Source organism: Brachycentrus maculatus, unplaced genomic scaffold (assembly GCF_059751285.1).
Source record: "Brachycentrus maculatus isolate JH-2025_06_01 unplaced genomic scaffold, ASM5975128v1 h1tg000018l, whole genome shotgun sequence".
Classification (NCBI taxonomy): Eukaryota; Metazoa; Arthropoda; class Insecta; order Trichoptera; family Brachycentridae; genus Brachycentrus; species Brachycentrus maculatus.
In genome coordinates, this window is record NW_028280772.1 from 1,376,937 (window position 1) to 1,396,382 (window position 19,446).

Here is a 19,446-nt window from a genome sequence, read left to right on the forward strand (position 1 = left end):
GAGTAAATAAAAATAATGAAAATCAAACATTGTTTTTGACCATTTTTGTATATTTTAAATATTTTCCATTCCCGAGGTCAATTTGTCACTGACTCACAAAGCTGGCGATTCGCCGATTTGTCATTGAAGTGATTTTTTAATGTTCAAACTGAATGGCAATAATTTTTACAACTCTGAACTGAGCACACTCTTCCAAAACTACCTGGGCAGGAGCCATAATGATCTAACTTACCAACAACAATAAAAATTTTGCTTTTGCTTTGTGTGTTAATTTAGTTGTAATTTAGTCTTTATGTTATTGTAATAAAAAAAATTAAAAAGTGTGTTGTATGAACAAATTGTGTGATCTTCATTAGTGGTGAAATGGGTTAATTTTGAAACTTGTAATGGGTGTTTTTGTAAGAGCTTGAGAAATTTAAATAATAATACAAGATAGAAATATTGTAGGAATGAATTTTTTTAATTATTATAATCTGGTAGATAATTTCATGGCATTTATTTTTTAAATATGATTTCCGGAATATGTCCGCCGTGGCTATGAGTTACATAGTCCATTCGATCAGTCTAATTTTTCAATAAAGCTGGGCGTATGGCGTCAATGGTGTCTCGAATATTGGCTTCCGATGCTTCGAGAACTGCCGGTTCGTCAACATAAACCGATGACTTATCATAGAACGAGGAGGCAAGTTGACAGGACCACTTTTGGAAATAAAGTTGTCACCAAATTAATTTGCAAAGTATGGCAAGTTGTGCCGTCTTGTCGGAACCAAATGTCGTCGGTGTTTAGCTAGTTAATTTTTGGAAATGGCTCTTAATTTACCGTAACGGCAGTTCCTCCATCATTTCTAAAGAAATAAGGACCGATGATACCACCAGCGTGTAAACCGCACCAAACAGTCAATTTGAATGGATCAATTCATCAATCATTAATGGTTTGAGGATTGTCTAATATACTTATTGCTCCATATACGGCAATTTTGCTTATTGACAAAGCCACTTAACCACACACGAGCTTCATCATTAAACATAATTCTTCAGTAAAAATGCTCTTTGAAATTGGCGGACAGATAATTTGGAAGCGTTGTTCTGGAGTTAAACAATTCATGATAAATTGCCAAACGTTACTGAACAGAAATGTGAACACAATTTGACATTCTCAACTGTCAAACCGTAGACTAACTTCTCATGCAGCTAAAAAAAACATCCTACATAAAAAAATTGCAATCTAATAAAAAAGTTAAATAAAGTTGTTATAATTCAGACTTTATGGAAATAGAAAAAAAGCGTTTAAACAAAATTGAAACATTATTGATAACCGAAGTGAATTTAGTACGTATGTATAAATTCCTGAAGATGACGGTGCTTGTCAAAACTGGTCGGAAAAAAGTTTCAAAAATAAAAGAAAACAAAATAACCTCAAAAGTTCCGAACGTTTCGAGGGATCCGTCAGTTCGAGGAGCTTTCCTGTCCCCCTGAGTTCTGCCATCCGGATTGCGTTCCGCTCGTTCCCGGTTCCGGCGAGAGTGGTGGAGAGTCGGGGAACGGTATTTCCTGATAAATGAAAGTAGACGTGTCACACATCACAGTAACAGCAGGTCCTAATAACCTATTTCATTTACTACTCTCACGGCTAAGAGATGAGCCCTGTTCCGGATGTTTGGCAGTTCTTATTTCTGACTGAACTTTCAATACACCCCGAGTCGGAGTCATGTCAGAAATGTTATTTAAATGTCAACAATGAAAAAAATAATTATAAAAAAGAAATGTTATTTGAATGTCAACAAGAAAATGTAGTAATCAGTCTTATGTTCTAGGATGCTGGATGTTAAAGTGGAATGGGATATATATTACTCAAAATAAAGAAGCTCAAGATAATGTGGAAAAAGTAGACTAAGGAGGAATTGTAGTTGAGAAAAGAAGGATTATTCTCTCTTTTTTTTCCTGTCTATCTTAGATTTAACAATTTAAATAAAAGCACGGGTTAAAATTTTACATTTTGTTAGTGAGTTCCATAATACTGACAACTCAAAAATTTTTGGTATACCCACTTGAGCTTAGAGTATAAGTTGTGCGAGATTTCTCGTCCACATTTTTTTGTCAATCTTGGACTTGAATAAACCGGTGTTAATTATTATCATTATTTTTCCTCGTCTCTGTTTCGTCTCTGGCATTTAGCCACCAATTTCTCGAGAATAAACATCAGAACTACAGTTCTACTAGTCTATCAGACTTTTCAACACATTTAAAAGAAAAATCTCAATGAACAGCATTCAAAAGTAATTTTTAATTGAATTTAGAATTAGCAACGTTTACACTATCTAACCCATCGAAAAATGACACATTTTTCGATAATAATGCATTCTGATTTGAGAATATCATTAAAAATATTTATAAAAATTACACAAGAATAATTTTTCTTCCTTCATATCGAATGAGCCCGCTGTTAATTAATGTATCAAATGCTTTCGGTTACAACTGATGATAATACTAGACCTTATATTTGTACGCATCGTGTGGTGGGCCACAGTCCCTCCTTCACACCCGAAGACTTCTCGTTCATGTAAAGTTTGAAAAGGAATTCATCAGTTTGTTTGTTGAAAACACTGTCGATACAATGCAGTGCCCTTTGCACCACCGGAACATATTAACATATAAAGAAATAAAAGCATCACAAACCCCCGACTGGCACCTACAGCATTTTTCGATGCGTTTATTCGAGTTAGCGAGACAGGAGCGATATAACACCCGAGTGCAGATGCCCCGGCTGCAAATGATGACCGAGCTCTCGTAGCGGAGCGGGGTTGAGAGAAGTTGACAATTTATAGAGATTCAATGGCAAATGGACATTATTTTTACCGCCAAATTATCTCTCGTTATCTGGCTTACGAGCGTAAACAATTTTCCATAAATAGAAATATGACTTTTCACTCACTCCTTCGGTTGACTCTTTGCCTTGTTGAGCGTCGCCTTGGACTTCATAGACGCTCACGCCGGGACAACCGACTCTCCGCAGGCACCCCACGGCGATTCTGTCATCGCCCCTGATCTGAAAATAATTACAAATTTATTTATTTACAGCCCAAGAGACAATTTTACAAAAAATATCGTTAATAAAAATTAAAGCAGTACATAGTCAGAAAGCGTAACATTGATTTTATAGCGAATAATTAGTTTTGGCATCAAACTGAGAGAAAAAATTGCGATGTTAGAATACTGTTCCTTGTCGAGTTATTGTAAAGTGGGAGAGATATTACTCCGCGCAGTAGGAGTAAGTAATATACTATACATTCTAGACATTGAATGGGAATTGTACTTTTGTATTAGATCATTATTATAAGAGACATATTTCAAACATTGATAAAGTTTACAAATTCATTTTTGATGTGATATATAAAGATGTTAGCTCGCTCGGCTCCACTATGTTTGGGATATTGTTAATTCAATCGTTTAGGATGTTTCTTCTCTCCGTTCTGGTTTTACGGCTTCTTATGAAACGCTTTCCATAACGCCGTACGCTGTCACATTTTTTGCACGAGTAAAATATCACTCGGGAGATTTTTGGGACCTCACGAGGGCTTCGGTGGGCCGAGATGGCACTACTCAAATCTAAGTTTGCTCAAAATAGTTGGGGAGATCAGGGTGACAAAAATTTAAAATTTTCCAATTATATTCAGCGTAGATAGATATATATTTAGGTACCTTCTAGAAACTTTCACACAATTGACGGTACTTCACAGTACACGAATGACCTTTAGTTGTTTCCGTATTAACACTTTTCTTATCATTCGTCGCGTATGGGGCATGTTTTGTTAAAACACATACGGCTATGCGAGCCGCGTGGAACCGGTTAAAGGTATCGAGACAAGACGGTGTGTACCATAGAATGAAAAGCAGAATTTTTATGTGACAACGGATAACTATGTGTCGGTCGTTTCTACATATTTCTAATGTAAATTCAATTTCATTATGGGAATGAATATGAATTTATTTAATTTAAGAATGATCTTAATCGGCCTGTTCTGTTCTGTTCCTGTTCATACACAGAATATATCTTTTCCACAGGAAAACATATTTACTAAAGGTGATTTACAAATAAGAATTTAAATTCTAAATAATTAACAAAGATATCCGCTATTAAGGGCGATGCGAGTGCTCTCATCGATAACCCTCGATTTGGTTATAAATGATGTGATTGAATTTCAAATCATTTTGATAGATGGAAAAGGCATGAAAGATTATTACGTATGTACGTATATAAATTATTTGGCAGATTGGAACTTTTTCAAATATCTAAGACAATGTTTTCGATTACTTCGGTGGGCATATTAGAAAATAAATTAATAATGTCAAAAGATACTAATTTACGTATTGACTAGTATGGATTGTCAAAAATACGTAACTAATATACGGCTACATTCACGTTTTCTAAGAAAAACGGCACATCTCAACTTTTTGTAGCCCTAATGGGCTAATGTCTTCTTCCGGCCCCCGTCAGTCCCACACTCCCGCACTGTTAACAAATTTGTGGTTCGAGGAGAGGAATGCGAATGGTGTTTGTGATGGTGGAAGATATTACCGCTATCGGGAGAGGAAACAGAGTACACGCAAATGTATGAACACATATTCGAGTAGGTCCGACTCTTTCAAAGCTACTGCTATTAGAAAAAAATTACAATGCCGAGTGTCCGCTTACTGAAATTTTAACCGTTCCATTTTTTCTTTGCACACATCTAAAGATACAGATTGACAATAGAAAAACTGACCTTCAAACTCTGCACTTCATTGCGGTCCACCATTTTTGCGGTAGTACTTTTTTTGACAAAATGTCTGACCGAGTTGGCCCATTTGATCACCAGATTCGGTCGTTTTCTAATCTGGTCAGACGATGATGTTTCGAGGCCGGCCGTCAGCTCCTAATAAATTAAGCAAAGTGATATGCCACGCATTACAGTAAATGGTTCTCAACCGAACAAATCACTTCATTCTCGACCGAGTGTTCAATACGTCCCTAGTCAGGGTTGTAAGTATTTGGATGAACAGTTTACTTTAATTCAACTTTAATCGGCATAAACTTGAAGTGGTCAATAGTCAACAAGAATAAAATAGAATAGGTTAATAAATCGATAATATCGTAATACTTATATTGGTAGTAACGGCAGCAGCGCTCATACTGAATCAGTCATCTGCCCTACCGATGACGAAAGCAGAAAACGGAAGGGCAACTCGGGAGGGCTGCGCCCGTGTAGAGCACCCGGCCGCTGCGGTGTCGGAGTTGCATCTGCAGTCATCTGTAGCCATCCGCAACTGCTCTCAACTGGCAAGCTGCTCTCCGGAGGGACTTTGAAGATCGTTACATTCATCTGTTTTAATTGTGTGTGCGTGTATATGTGTGTGTGTGTGTGTGTGTGTGTGTGTGTGTGTGTGTGTGTGTGTGTGTGTGTGTGTGTGTGTGTGGTGTGTGTGTATGTGTGTGTATTGTTACAATATGTATTACAGTGTATATGTATAGAGCGAAACTACGGAAGGTCTATTATCTGAGTAGTATCTATTACGGTAAGTGGTTAATTTTCAGTCTTATCTCGGTTTAGCGTCTCTAGAGGTGAAAAACGGGGATGAGTAATGTTACTGTGTGTATGTATATAATCTATATAAGGAGTTAAATTGATCGATTTGACTGTCTGTTGCTTCTTGTATGCTGGCAGTGTCGAACCGGTGTCAAAGGTGCATAATATGTGCAAATGAATGTTGACAAATCCACAGTCACGGTGTTTGAAAGAGACGAAGGAAGAGACCTCGTCAGGGGTCCGGTCAGTACAGTGTGATGTGTAATAGTAACCGACTCAGCCCGCCCGACGACGAATGACTGCAATAAAAATACAAAGGGCGAAATATAAACTCCGGAGCCGCCGTGTCGGGTCGCAGTCAATCTGCGACTCGGGTACAGAAAAAAGTACCAAAAATAAAAGTAGTTAAAAACAAACTTGTTTAAATGTGCCACAAAGTATTGACAATATATATTTTTAAAAACATTCAAAAGGAAAACAAATTACCTCGAACGATTCTGACGGATGGATCAGGGGGAGGAGCTCTCCTGTCAAGGATTTCGTTCCACTTGATCCTCCAGCCGCAGGCGATCCTTTGGCAAGCGGTATCTCCTGGTAAATTAAAGTAGGCATGTACGCATCACAGTGACAACAGGTCCCCATTATTAACTACTTTTTTTTTATAAATGACTAGCAAAGCCTCTATTAGAGTCTTATTATGTCTGCAGGTAGGATAGAAAGGATAGGGAAGCTAGATGTGAAAAATACATCACAAACACCCAGACCAATTGAAAATACATCTTTCTTGAATTCATTTTGCAATTAGTGGGAATCCAACTTGCGACGCCAATTTTGGAGTCGAGCGTCTACCCAACTACGCCACGGCGCCTGTCCGATTTACTACTCTCTTTGCTAGGAGATGCACTCCTGCACTGTTCCGGGTTTTTAAGAGTCGTTATTTCTGATTGAGGATGTCTTTTTTTAATCATTTTTTTTAAATGAAAAACTTAAGTGTTCGAGCACTGTTTCAAGTTGTCGAACACTGCTCGAACCTCGTCAGCATGTTCAGAGGGTTATATTTTTTGATTTTTAGTTCTTCGTCAACATCGTGCATAGGCACTAGCGATAGAGACGTCGTTAGGTGTTAACAATCTAAAGGGATGAATAAGTTTAGTGGCCCTAGAAAGGACCTTCACTCGTATGTACTCTAGGAATCATTCAGTAAATGATAAGGCACGGGAGTTGTTCCCCACTGACCGCCAGAGACCGCTACCGTACGGAAGTACGGAAGGGGAACAGCTCTCAGGCCTAGAGACATGATGATAATACTAGAGACGTTCAATTTGTACCCACCGTGTGGTGGGCCACAGTCCCTCCTTCACACTTGCCACAACAGAATCCGCTGTCGTCGGGATCGATTGCCGCCACTCCACCCCCGGAGACACTCACGCCGCACCAGAGGCAGAATGAAACCCCCTTCGAGAGAGACTTCTCGTTCATCTAGAGTGTGAAAAGGTTCAGTCAGTCCGTATCGCACACATTTTTATAATACCAAAATTTTATAATAACAACAAATATAATATACTGACCTCGTAAACATTCGCGTTCGGGGGTAGGCTCTCGCCCTCCAGCGTTTGCCCTCGGGTTTCACATGTCGATGATTGTTTTCCACTCGGGTCAATAACGGGGTTGTTTTCTCCGTTCTGCGGTGACCGAGGTTCTTCTACAACGGGCGACAGCTCCTTCAAAATTATACATATTATAGTAAAAGCTGTATAAACAAAGAAAACACCCCATGACGCAGCACCCTTAACCGACCGTGATCATTTTAATATCACTAGTACAACGTCTCGTCCATCAGTCCTACCAGATTCCCAGATCATATGCACCAGCATGCGGCATGCGACCGACTCTACATGTTAGTAATCACGTTTTACCCTCCACCGAATAGCGCACTTCCTACTTGCGATCTCGAGTCGAGTCCGTGAGAGAGAAAACAGACTTATCAACCGAGTCAAGAGCCGGATCAAATTTTTAAACATAATAAAGTATTGTAAAACGGACGAATATAATGGACGAAAATCCGGTCAAATGTAAAAAAAATAACGTCTCATTAATATTAAACGTGCTTAAATTGAAGTGTCGCCGCATGTAAACATTTTTTAGCGCTCATGATAATCAAAAATTATGTCTCAAACTTGATTGCCAAAAGCGAGAGCGTCGATATCAAATATCAAAGACGAGAATCCAAAGACAATAGATATAATTTTTTTGCATTTTGTGTGGATTATTCGTAGGTTAAACACGGTGATTATGTTTTAAAAAATGTTTTTTTATTTATATTCAACCAATTTTTATATAACGGACCGTCGGCTTTAACAAACACCCTCCCCCCACTTAGTGCGTAATAAAGAGGTTTTCCAGTATTTTATTTATGTAATGAACATAATATTGATATAACATTTACTGATTATAACATTTTGAGGCAGTATTGGCCTTGTACTAGAATTAAGAGACCATCAATATTGGCGTTGGTATCGCTTAAGGATAATCGCATAGATTAACTCGGATATAAATGTAATCGAGCGAGACTACCGGATGAGATTCACAAAAGAAATGGAGTTCGCCCAAAAGGAGGTCTGGAAGATGTTGAGGTAATGTAAAAAACCCATAAATGACTACACTCAAACCACAAAAGTTGCTATTATACAGTGGGAAGACTATTTCAGAACGGCAGAAAAACATCAGGATTACTTCATACGTGACAACAGTACGGAAGAGATCAAATTCAAAATGAAATGGGTAGTCAGAGGACTGAGGAATAGAAAATGCTGATAAAATATGGAAGAGGTAAACTTCGTACACAAATATACCGCCTTAAATGAAAGATATTTAAAACATGAAGTATACCGACAGAATGGCGAGCAAGTATAACTGTCCGTATTACAAAAAGGTGAAAAAAACAGATCAACTTAAAATGCAGTTTGTAATCAGTTATAGCAAATAAAAACCTATCAGCGAAAGCTAAACTGGCAGTAAACATGGAGTTGGCAAAAGAAGGATGAAAGTAGACTGAATGCAATCCAAATGCGATCTCTCAGAAAAATGTGCGACAAAACGATGTATGATAGATGTTCGAATAGTGAAATAAGGAAGGAATGCAAAGCTGAGACAAGCATTATCGATAAAATCAAGAAAGGTGTATTGAGATGGTTTGAACATGTTGAACGAATGAGTGAGGAAAGAACGGCAAAAAAAGTTTATGAGGCGAATGTAATTGGAAAAAGGAGCAGAGGAAGACCGAGAAAAACTTGGCACGATCAGGTATGCCAAATACTTGAGGGTGGTCAGGTTAGGAGGCGATGCATAAACGTGGAAGAGGCGAAGAATGTTTGCAAAGACAGAGTGGTGTGGCGTTACATTCTCTCTGCCAACCACTGCAGGGAAGCGTTAGTTTTTTAGTTAACTAAAAACGCCATCTTTGTTGTTAGACAAATAAAGTTAGTTGAAAAAACAATAGAGTCCAATAAAAATGCTCACCTCTGCTTTGTAGATCGAAAGCATTCGACAGTCAGATCGAAAGACGTCGTTAAAATATTGTTCTAATTCTAATATTGTTGTTAACTAATTAAACTAATTAAAGATCTGAACACCGACAGCTACACTGGGATCAAAGTGGATGGCGAACTCGCAAGTTCAGTTTCGACTGCAGTCGGAATCGTATAAGATAGGCTCGGGCCGTTTCTTTTCAATTTGGTCACGGATGAATTGATCGAAGAGGTTGCCGACATGAACCCGGGCTACCGACTGGGCGGGAAAAGAATCAGCAACGTCCGCTACGCTGATGATGCCGTCATAATCCTCCAAAGAACGCTTTTCAAGAAAAAGTACAAAATTATGATATCTACCGACTAAACAAAAAGCATCACCATAGCAAAGGGTCCAGTAAGATGCAAACTTGTCGCGAATAACAGAACCATCGAACGGGTGATGGGATTGCCTCGGAGTTGACGTTAGTAGCGACGGTGATCTTTATGGTGAGACTCTGAAACAAATAAGGCTGCAGCTATGTCCGGATGCCTCAGAAATTCAGCGTGGAGGAACAAATGCACGAGAATAGAAAATTACTTCTATAACCAAATCTCCACTGGGAACCTCCGAGATGAAAACTCTTCTATCTATAACCGGAAACACTTTGGGAGACCGCAAAAGAAACACTGATATCCGGAGCATGTGCAAGAGAAAATATATTGTCAAGTGGGGACGACAACAAAGGCGATACTGGAATGAACATTAAAAAAAAATTCAGCACGCGGCACAGACATCCTCAGGATCTATAAAAAGAAGAAAAATCGTATTAAAAATAAATATTTTTGTAAAAGTTTAAATTCCACGTTGGCCTACTAACCTCCGGCACGGCGTCCAGCGTTGGCGCCCTCTCCGAGTACAGGACAGGGCACCTGGCATCTCCCCGTCTCGGCTAGCTCTCCATATCGACTTTCCAGACAGTGGTCGGACCGCACGGTGGCTCACAGAGAGACTCGGATTCAGTCCACAGTCCAGGAAAGTCAGTAAAACCTCTTTCAAATAGGTTTGAATTTTAACAAGTGTTCCCTCAAACCTCAGCACTCTTTATTATTATTTTTATTTTGTTAACTATTTTGTAATAATACTAATTGATAGATTTAGAAAGGGTCGAATTTGCACCACATAAAGTCGAGCCAGAGTCGACATTCGAGTAATAAATACCATGCGGAGCCACACTCGACACGCATTCGAGAGTGGTGAGGGTCAGTGTGTCGGAGATAAAAATTATCTCCATCGAATTACCTATAAGACGATAAGTATTTTGTTTTCATTTTGATGAAACGTATTATAGATTTTGTAATAAAACTACAGAAATAAATAGACTAAAATCTTGGTGAGAGGTTATATATATATATATATATATATATATATATATATATATATATATATATATATATATATATATATATATATATATATATATATATATATATATATATATATATATATATATATATATATATATATATATATATATATATATATATATATATATATATATTTATATATATATGTATAAATATAAATATGTATATATGTATATGTATATATATATATATATATATATATATGTATATATGTATATATGTATATATGTATATATATATATATATATATATATATATATATATATATATATATATATATATATATATATATATATATATATATATATACTACTAACTAACTAACATTACTGACATTTTGTAAAAATGACTGACCGCAAAGTGAATGCTATAAATGTTGATAATAACATAGCATTGTCAGTATGTATTTCTGTTCTAAACTGATGTTATAAGCATATACGTAGAAGCGGAGGAAAGCCGAGGGAAACTAAGCACAATAGAGTATTTTGAATAGTCGGACGCAGTCAGGTCGAGTCAGAGTAATCGGCGGGTATGTATGAGGAGATGCATGATTGTGGAAGAGGCGAAAATTGTTCTCAAAGACAGATCGGTGTGGTGCTCTATTCCTTCCGCCTACGCCGAGGAAGCAGCGCGATGGTTAGTTAGTTTTGTTAGTAAACACATGCTTGCTAAAAAACATTGCTTCAAAAAATGAATATTTAAAAAAATATAAAGATATTTGTGATAGTATGAGGATAGTCTCCCCTGTGAAATGATAGTGTTAGTCTAAAATATTCTACCACCTCTAAATGTACTCATGCAAAGAAAGTCTGCCCGACGGGTTCGGGCTAAATGGAAACTGGAAAATGTAATAAAATCACTCTTTATATTTTAATACTAGACTGTAGTATTTTATTGTATATACCGTTAGTGGAGTCATGGTTCTCTATCTCTCCATCTCGCTGGTCAACTTGTCGACAATATTACGGGACTAGAACTTCCACTATCCCTCTGATATAGTACCACCTCCTCCCATATATTTACTTTTACAGATTACCATACTCAAAACGTTACAGCTTACAGAATAATGAAGATACCACCGGCATTATAAAATCTCCTTTTCATTCACTATCCGATATCCAACATATGATACTATCAAAGTAATATTATTAACCTTTCAAATTTGACTTTTGGCATTACTATGCTACAAATATCGCAATTTCGAAATTAATAATTCAAAAGAAAAATGTTTTTGATAATTTATAAACACTCGTCAGTACCATAGTTGCAATTACAATATAAATGATCATTCAATTCTAAATATCAGTAAAATAAGAAAAAAAAATACACGAATTGAAAATTATTCTTGCACAACTAAAAGAAATTCCTAACATACTACTGTCCAAAAAGCATCTGACAGGATTTTGGATTTTCTCTATTAATCAGCTTAATGGGAAATTAAGTCGATATCGATTTAATGCGAATATAATTTAATGGTCTAGTCGAGGATTGGGTAGGAATTTAGCAAAATTCCAACAATAAAATGTGTGTTTCTACAAAATAATTCCTTCGCTCGATCACTTTGTATGTCAATGTTTAACCTAATTTTATACGCGCATTATATATTATATTATAGCCTGCGAAAATTTCATTCGAAGCTGAAATAATTTCTGTAATTTGCGATTCACCAAATGCGGATCTGTAAAGTGGCCGCTCGCGTCACTCGCGGTGACGTGTTCATTTTCACAGAACCTAACTAGAATGTTTTAAAAATAGTTCTTATAGATATGTCTAACAATCTGTCGAGCCTGGCTATTTTTTTATCCATTAAGATACGCGTACTCATACATAAGTACGGAAATTACAAATCCGAAAGAACTGCGACACGAGAATGTGACACGACGGCGGAGATGCATAATTGGCATATGGACCGCCATACTGTTATTTAATATAATAATACCGACCTCGAATAGAGGCTCCTCGTATCCATAATCATAGTTTCCGCTGAAAAGCGAGTCCATTTTCCAGTTAGATATCGAAGCAGACGACGAGAACAGCGCTGCAGTGCGAACGGCGAGATCTGTCAGTACCACAGACTAACTATTTTATATAAAGACCGCCAACTACCTCGATTTTTTATGGCTGGAAGTGATATTCGCCAGCGGCCGGAAGTGACGTAAACGGCTAGAAGTACTAAGCTCCCGGCTGGGCGTGACTTCGCCGCGGCTGAATGTCAAATCCACCCGCCGAAATATTTATCATTCATTTTTCAGGTTAAAGGTATTTATATTGAAATTTGTTATATAACATATTTTCAAAATTATAATTTTAATATTACAAAGAAGATAGTTCACCATCTAAATTTATTTATTTCAGTGTAAACAAAAATAGAAAGGTCACGGCTAAAACGCGACATTTACAAAAAGAGTTCAGGCGATTAATAATGGTTACTCAACTCAGCCTTACAATGATAAATGGTAATGGTAACTTTTTTGAAATTTTTTTTCAAACTATGTATAAATATAAGGCTTTTCAACAAAAACAAAAACGATAGAATTTTCAAATTACTATATTATATTTAAAATTCTAGAAAATACAATATTTTAAAAGGGCGGAAGGAGTGCCCACTACTTTCTGAAGTTATGTTTCTTAACGGGGGTGCCAGCGCCCCTTTGTGGGCGTTTTGGAAGTCTGGCTAGGCGTTTTTAATTTTTTTGCATTTGGGGGGTGCTGCAGAAGTTCAAGGGAGCGTTGTGTTAAGTAAGAAAAACTACACTTTCATACGCAAAATTTAACTTTAACTTTGGCATAATACTCAATATTATGAAGCTCTTCATAGACGGATTTCTATTTTTCTATCGATAATTGTCTATAACCATAGTCTGTCTATATTTATTTGAAATATTTGAACAACTTGTTGGTATCTCGTATTTTTCGTTCCCGTTTTGGTGTTTTTGTTAGTGTATTAGTGTGTCTCGTCATTTTCTGGTCGTTTTTTGAACAATCTGACGTTTACGAGTCGACCCCCCCTGGTCAGTACTAGAACGACCAAAGACTAACTATTAATCATTCTAGAACGACCGATCAGAGTGGGGACCATAGATAAATAGATTGCCATATAGAAATGGATAAAATGAAAACAGTACTTACCTATTTGTCCCAATTTGGAAATTATTGTAAATTCTGCAGAGTGGATTGTTAGTAAAAATTGCCAACATTCAGAATTTAAAAAAATATGCGTGAAAACGAACAACATATATTTTAAATTTAGAGAGCACATTGTGGGCCGTTTTAAGGACATTTCTTAAATATTTACAAATTTTTATTTTTCTGCTGTGAATAATTTTAATTAATGATAAATATTTTACGCGATACGTTAGTGGAGACCTCCGACGCTCGGAATGATTTTTTAAAAATTGTTACTCTGACGGCGACCCGAGCTTCTTATCAGATCTTTCCACTATAATACATTCCATTACATACGAGTATGTCCCCTAACAAACTTGTATTTAAATTTATTTGTAGATTTCTTAAAATGAATCTAATAAATTTTTAAATGTGTATACTGTGCATTTTACGTAAAACAATTCGTTAAATAATTAAAACTTACATTACTCATAAAACTGATCCTATTTACATAAATATTAATATTTAAAAATTAATGTAAAATAATAATAATTTTAAAAAATCGATATGGCTAGAGTACTCTCGCAGGGTGAGAAGCCTTTAAAAAATAAGAAGAGGAAGAATGCGTCGGTAATATAACTCGTCTTCAAACGTTAAAATATTAGCTGACGCCCCGGAGAGGCTATATAAATTAGTTAGTCTGCGGGGGAGGCTTAGATGCAGTTACATAAATTAGTTAGTCTGTGGATGCAGTTGAGCTATATAAATAAGTTAGTCTGTGAGTCGAGCAGCCGAGTGTCAAGTTGTCGCAAGCGCTGTTGCAACCGCACGGGGCGCTGCATCGCATCCGCGCGCCGTCATCTCCGAGCCGAGGCTCCAGGCACCGCTTCAGGGTGATGTATTAATATTAGAGATGTATTAATATTATGTATTACTCTAGCTGGATCGTTCGACGCTAATTTCTAGCTCCTATACATTTGGAACGAAATATAAACCGATTAAAAGTGACGAATCCTACTCCGTTACAATTGGGAGCCCTCCTACCCGAGAATTGCGTGATATTTAACCGCTGCAGTATACTTGCAGAAGTTACGATGAGTGTCAACAGTGATATCATGACCAAAAGTAGGTGAAATTCCCCCATTTCGCAAAAGAAAGGAGGCTTGTTAAAAAATTAAATCAGCGTGAGATTCTCGCGTATTAGAAGTGAAACAATTGACTTTTTGCATTGCTCTCTTTGCATTTGTTGACTATTTTATTATTTCAGTATTTGAAAATGGTTGTGTGGAATTTGACTAAAGAAAATCTTTCTTAATTAAATGAAATGTGTGGGATCAACTTGAGGATCGAATAGTATATATTGATAACACACGCAAAAAGCAACTAAGTAAAATGAATTATACACATGGAACGATGACCAGGAACAAAATGAACCCGAACCACTGAAACCGGTATCGCCCATGCTTTGATATCTTATTCCTCTACCAGGAACACGACTAGTACCTCCTCATTCTTCTACAGAAGCACGACTAGTGCCATCTCATTCCTATACCATGAATGCGACTAGTACCATCTCAGTTCTACACCCGCAACGCAACTACTACGATCTCCCGTTACGACCTAATGACCAGCATCTTTCTCTGTCTTGGAACTCTCGTACCCATCAACTCGGGGACCAACTCATCTCTTCGTCCATCTTTGGACCCTTCGACCGAGTTCTAGACATCGACCTGCGACCTCCTTCATCTAGAACTGTGATTCAACCACACCGTGTTCTCTGTCCTCCTCACCACGCATCATCAACCTAGAAATGTTTATTTTATTCATCAATTTCAATTAATTCATACTCTAAGAAAGAAATTATGGGTACGTTCCTATTAATGCATGTCGTATACTTGGGTTTGTCGGGAGTTTATCTTGTCCAACGTTTTCTTTTAACACCATCCGCATGGCTGCAATTATTATATTTATGATAAAGTAGTTTTTGGCGCTTTTTTATTATATTATTTTTTGACATCTCATCAAATATGGATGTCTGGGCATTTACGGGGATGACGACCGTCATAGGCTGGTTTAAGTAATCACTTTACACACGTGTAACATTCACTCACCACGCATCATCAACCTAGAAATGTTTATTTTATTCATCAATTTCAATTAATTCATACTCTAAGAAAGAAATTATGGGTACGTTCCTATTAATGCATGTCGTATACTTGGGTTTGTCGGGAGTTTATCTTGTCCAACGTTTTCTTTTAACACCATCCGCATGGCTGCAATTATTATATTTATGATAAAGTAGTTTTTGGCGCTTTTTTATTATATTATTTTTTGACATCTCATCAAATATGGATGTCTGGGCATTTACGGGGATGACGACCGTCATAGGCTGGTTTAAGTAATCACTTTACACACGTGTAACATTCACCAATTCTACCCATTACCAATTCTTTTTTATTAGTTTATTTGCGTTTTTACATTCTGTAAAGGCTCTCACTCTTTCTGCACTTGTATATTTTTCCATTTCATCCATCACACAATGGAAATTTCTAACTAATCAATATTAAAACGCATTAATTTTATATACAGTATACTAGCACAAGCGCCTACTGGTTCCTTGTTTTACATATTAACACAATACACGTGGCGCATGCACATGTACTGTATATGACATGACACAGAGAGAGTAGACACGATTTTCTCACTATTTCCTTTCAACTGCCGGTGGAATTCTGAGAAAGAGAAGTGTTTCACTTTTTCGTCTGGTCTAGGCCAATTTACCCTACCACGCTTTAACTTCAAAACGTCTTCTTCTTCTTGGTATAGGCTTTGTGGCCTGTTTTTAAGAGGGATTAGCCTCCTGCGATGTGGATTCCCAGTTGTCGATTCATCTCTGTAGTGGTCTGCTCGGGTGTTGTATACCTTGGGGTTGGTTGTAATGTGGAGGAGTCTGGATGATTCCATTCTTCTCACATACGCGCGCATATCATTGTCTCCTTCGTTGCATTCCCCACCTAATGATATCTTCGATCTCACATATTTCCCGTATCGTGGCGTTCCTTATTCTCATAGACTCTTGCCAGATATGCGTCTTAAAGTCTTTATTTTTGACACTCTAAGAGCGCTTTTTGTGCCAACGGTGTCCGCTCTACTTTCGACCCTATACATCGTGATGGGTCGCACACAAGTTTTGTAAATTTTGATTCTTCTGCCGATCTTCATCTAAGGATTTTTCCATATCGAATTTTTCAGGCATCCTGAGGTAGCTGCTGCCTTGTTTACTTGCCCCATCACTTCGCATCGCAGATCCGTTTGAACACACAGGTCTACACCCAGGTATTTAAACTTTTATACTTATCCTACTAAGACATCATCCACAGTCATGCTACATCCCACCAGGATCCGAGAGAACACCATGCTCTTAGTCTTTGTAGCTGATATAGTCATGTTGTATTTTTTACAAAACATACTACCCAAAAATACGAAATCATCTACCTGTTCCAAAATCTCTCCATTTACCAATATTTCACATTCAGATCTACATTCATCTCTTTAAAAAACCTTTATTTCGAATTTGCTAACATTCATCAATAAATCATTTTCCTTCATCACACATTATAGACTTTTGTCACCAGCGCCTGCAGTTCTTCTTTCCTATCGGCAAGAAGAACAGCATCGTCAGCATACAAAAGGCAACTATCGCCTTGTCTGATGCCAGTAATGACTCTTACGGGATTTGAGAGTTTACCATCTGCACTGATCCTGATGTTTGTGTTTGAGTTGAGTTTACTAATTATGTTGACTATTTCCGAGAGCGCTCCTCTTTCAGCCAATATTTTCATAATATCATTAAGTCTGGCTCGGTCGAACGCCTTAGTGAGGTCACTAAAGCATACAAATGCCGGCCTATTATATTCGATAGCTTTTTCTTTTATTTTCCTAACCATAGATACTGCATCTATTGTGGAAAGATTTTTTCAGAAACCTTGAAAAACTTCCTTGAGAAACTTAAAAAAGTAAACATTTTATTTAATATATCGATTAAACAGAACATTTACATCAAGTCATCCATACGAGTATTATAGAATAAGTAGGGGTAGACAGGGTTATATGCAACACTTTCAACAATTAGATTTATGTAATTTTTATTTCTAAAGATTAAATACATTTTTCAATACACAAATAACAAGTTAACATTAAGGAATAAAGTACAAACAGTAAGGCTAGTACTATAACGGGAAAACGTATAAATTTAAATATATATGTAAAGATGGAGAATTGTTGCTATTTGCCCGTTGTGGGGGCAAAATGCAACACCTCTGGGGCAAATTGCAACATGTAATCAGAGTCGTCGAAAACATCTGATTTGAAGTTCAAACAAATATAACATGGGTTTTTGTTTGCAGACAGAATATGTTTGCGACACTTAACCCAATCTTACTTAAATTCCGCCACCAAATTAGCTGCTCTTTTCATAATATCAAGGGCGTCAAACCTCTATGGGTTTCTTGTTTATAAGTTCTAATCGTTATTCTGCAAAGAAAAACACTAAAACAGTCGCAATATATTACACAAATGTTATAAGAGGCTAGATGCAACATGTTGCAAATAGCCCCTGTGCAACTTGCTTGCAACTTTGATGCAACTTGCCCCTGCGTATCGAAATGACATATAAATTTAAAAAACTCTTATGGTTCTAGGATTGACTGAATTTACAGTGAATCATTAAATTTTACAATGTTCAAGTAAAGTAATCAATACCACAAACTATTAAAATAATATGATAAAAAAATAACAGAAAATATTTACCTTTATACGAAAAAAATATTCTGTACCGTCCAAAACACACTTTGCTGATTTCTTCTGTTATATTTAACAGAAGAAACCGAAATTACACCAAAATGTGCATTGTACAACTCCCTATCATACAACGTTCCCCTGTTGCATATAACCCCGTCTTCCCCTACTTGTAATATTCCAATTGATAAATTTACATATTTCGGACATTGGATAACGTCGAGTTGCCGTGAGAACTGTACCAACATCCTCAACCATTTTATAATATTTTTTGACAGATGGAATCCATCGGAATATGTATGTACATATTCGCTAGAAATAACTACCAGAAGAATATTGTAGAATTTGAATAGAAGAACTTGATTCTCGCACATTGTGACTATGTGCGAGAACGCACATGTAATGAAGGCACAGTTTTTTATATTATTTACTGACATCTCATCTAAGACGAAGAAGAACATGGAAGTCTGGGCATTTAAGGGGCTGATGACTGTCATAGGCTGGTTTAAGTGATCACTTTACACATGTGTAACATCCACCAATTCTGCCCATTATTGACAACCACACTACCCAAATTCTTAGAAGCTTAGAGCTGAAGCTCATATATGAACCAATTGCGAAATGTTATTCTTGAATCACTAGAACTTCACTAGAGACATCTATTGGTGAGATCAAAATAAGCTTTTTATTGAGCAGAAACTCTTTTATTATTATGCGTGGTCCGAATCCTGGATTATAACCACACACATGAGAAACGCCAGAAAATATCATTTTCATTTGTATTATTTTAGCTTATATTTTGACCAGGTAATTTATTTACAACATTTTGAGTGTGTCCAAATACTAGTTCACAATTCTGGATTATCTCCAATTATTGGAGATAATCCAATTTGTATCTGGACACACTAAAAATGTTTCACAGTTTTTTGTTGAATGTAAGGTAGATTATAATATGTAGAAACAAAGGTGTAATATTTTTAGAAACAATTATAAAATCCCTTCCAAGAGATTCACTTGTACGCGCGAGAGTCTCGCGCATATTTTTT

The 19,446-nt window shown here is 36.8% G+C and overlaps 1 protein-coding gene and 1 long non-coding RNA gene across 2 annotated transcripts; both read right to left on the reverse strand.

Annotated features, from left to right (window-relative positions):
• Positions 1–1,446: 1,446 nt before the first annotated feature.
• On the reverse strand, positions 1,447–5,571 carry LOC148313156 (uncharacterized). Its single transcript, XR_015838270.1, has 3 exons — positions 4,764–5,571; positions 2,933–3,046; positions 1,447–1,551 (listed from the first exon to the last, which is right to left on the reverse strand). It is a non-coding gene; the product is annotated as an uncharacterized LOC148313156 (long non-coding RNA).
• Positions 5,567–12,498, reverse strand: LOC148313157 (uncharacterized). The gene is made up of 5 exons (XM_088267489.1): positions 12,442–12,498; positions 7,133–7,285; positions 6,897–7,043; positions 6,051–6,155; positions 5,567–5,863 (listed from the first exon to the last, which is right to left on the reverse strand). The coding sequence occupies exons 1-5, from the start codon at positions 12,496–12,498 to the stop codon at positions 5,657–5,659; spliced, it is 669 nt and encodes a 222-aa protein (XP_088123615.1). The 3' UTR covers positions 5,567–5,656.
• Between the last annotated feature and the right edge of the window lie 6,948 nt (positions 12,499–19,446).

Bases quoted from the DNA above. Each gene is read 5' to 3' on its own strand.
- LOC148313157 (XM_088267489.1), bottom strand. From the start codon at position 12,498: ATGGACTCGCTTTTCAGCGGAAACTATGATTATGGATACGAGGAGCCT. The intron at 7,286-12,441 runs GTCGGTATTATT...ATAATTTTGAAG, and splicing joins ACGAGGAGCCTCTATTCGAG to GAGCTGTCGCCCGTTGTAGA. The intron at 6,156-6,896 runs GTGGGTACAAAT...TTAATTTACCAG, and splicing joins GGACTGTGGCCCACCACACG to GAGATACCGCTTGCCAAAGG.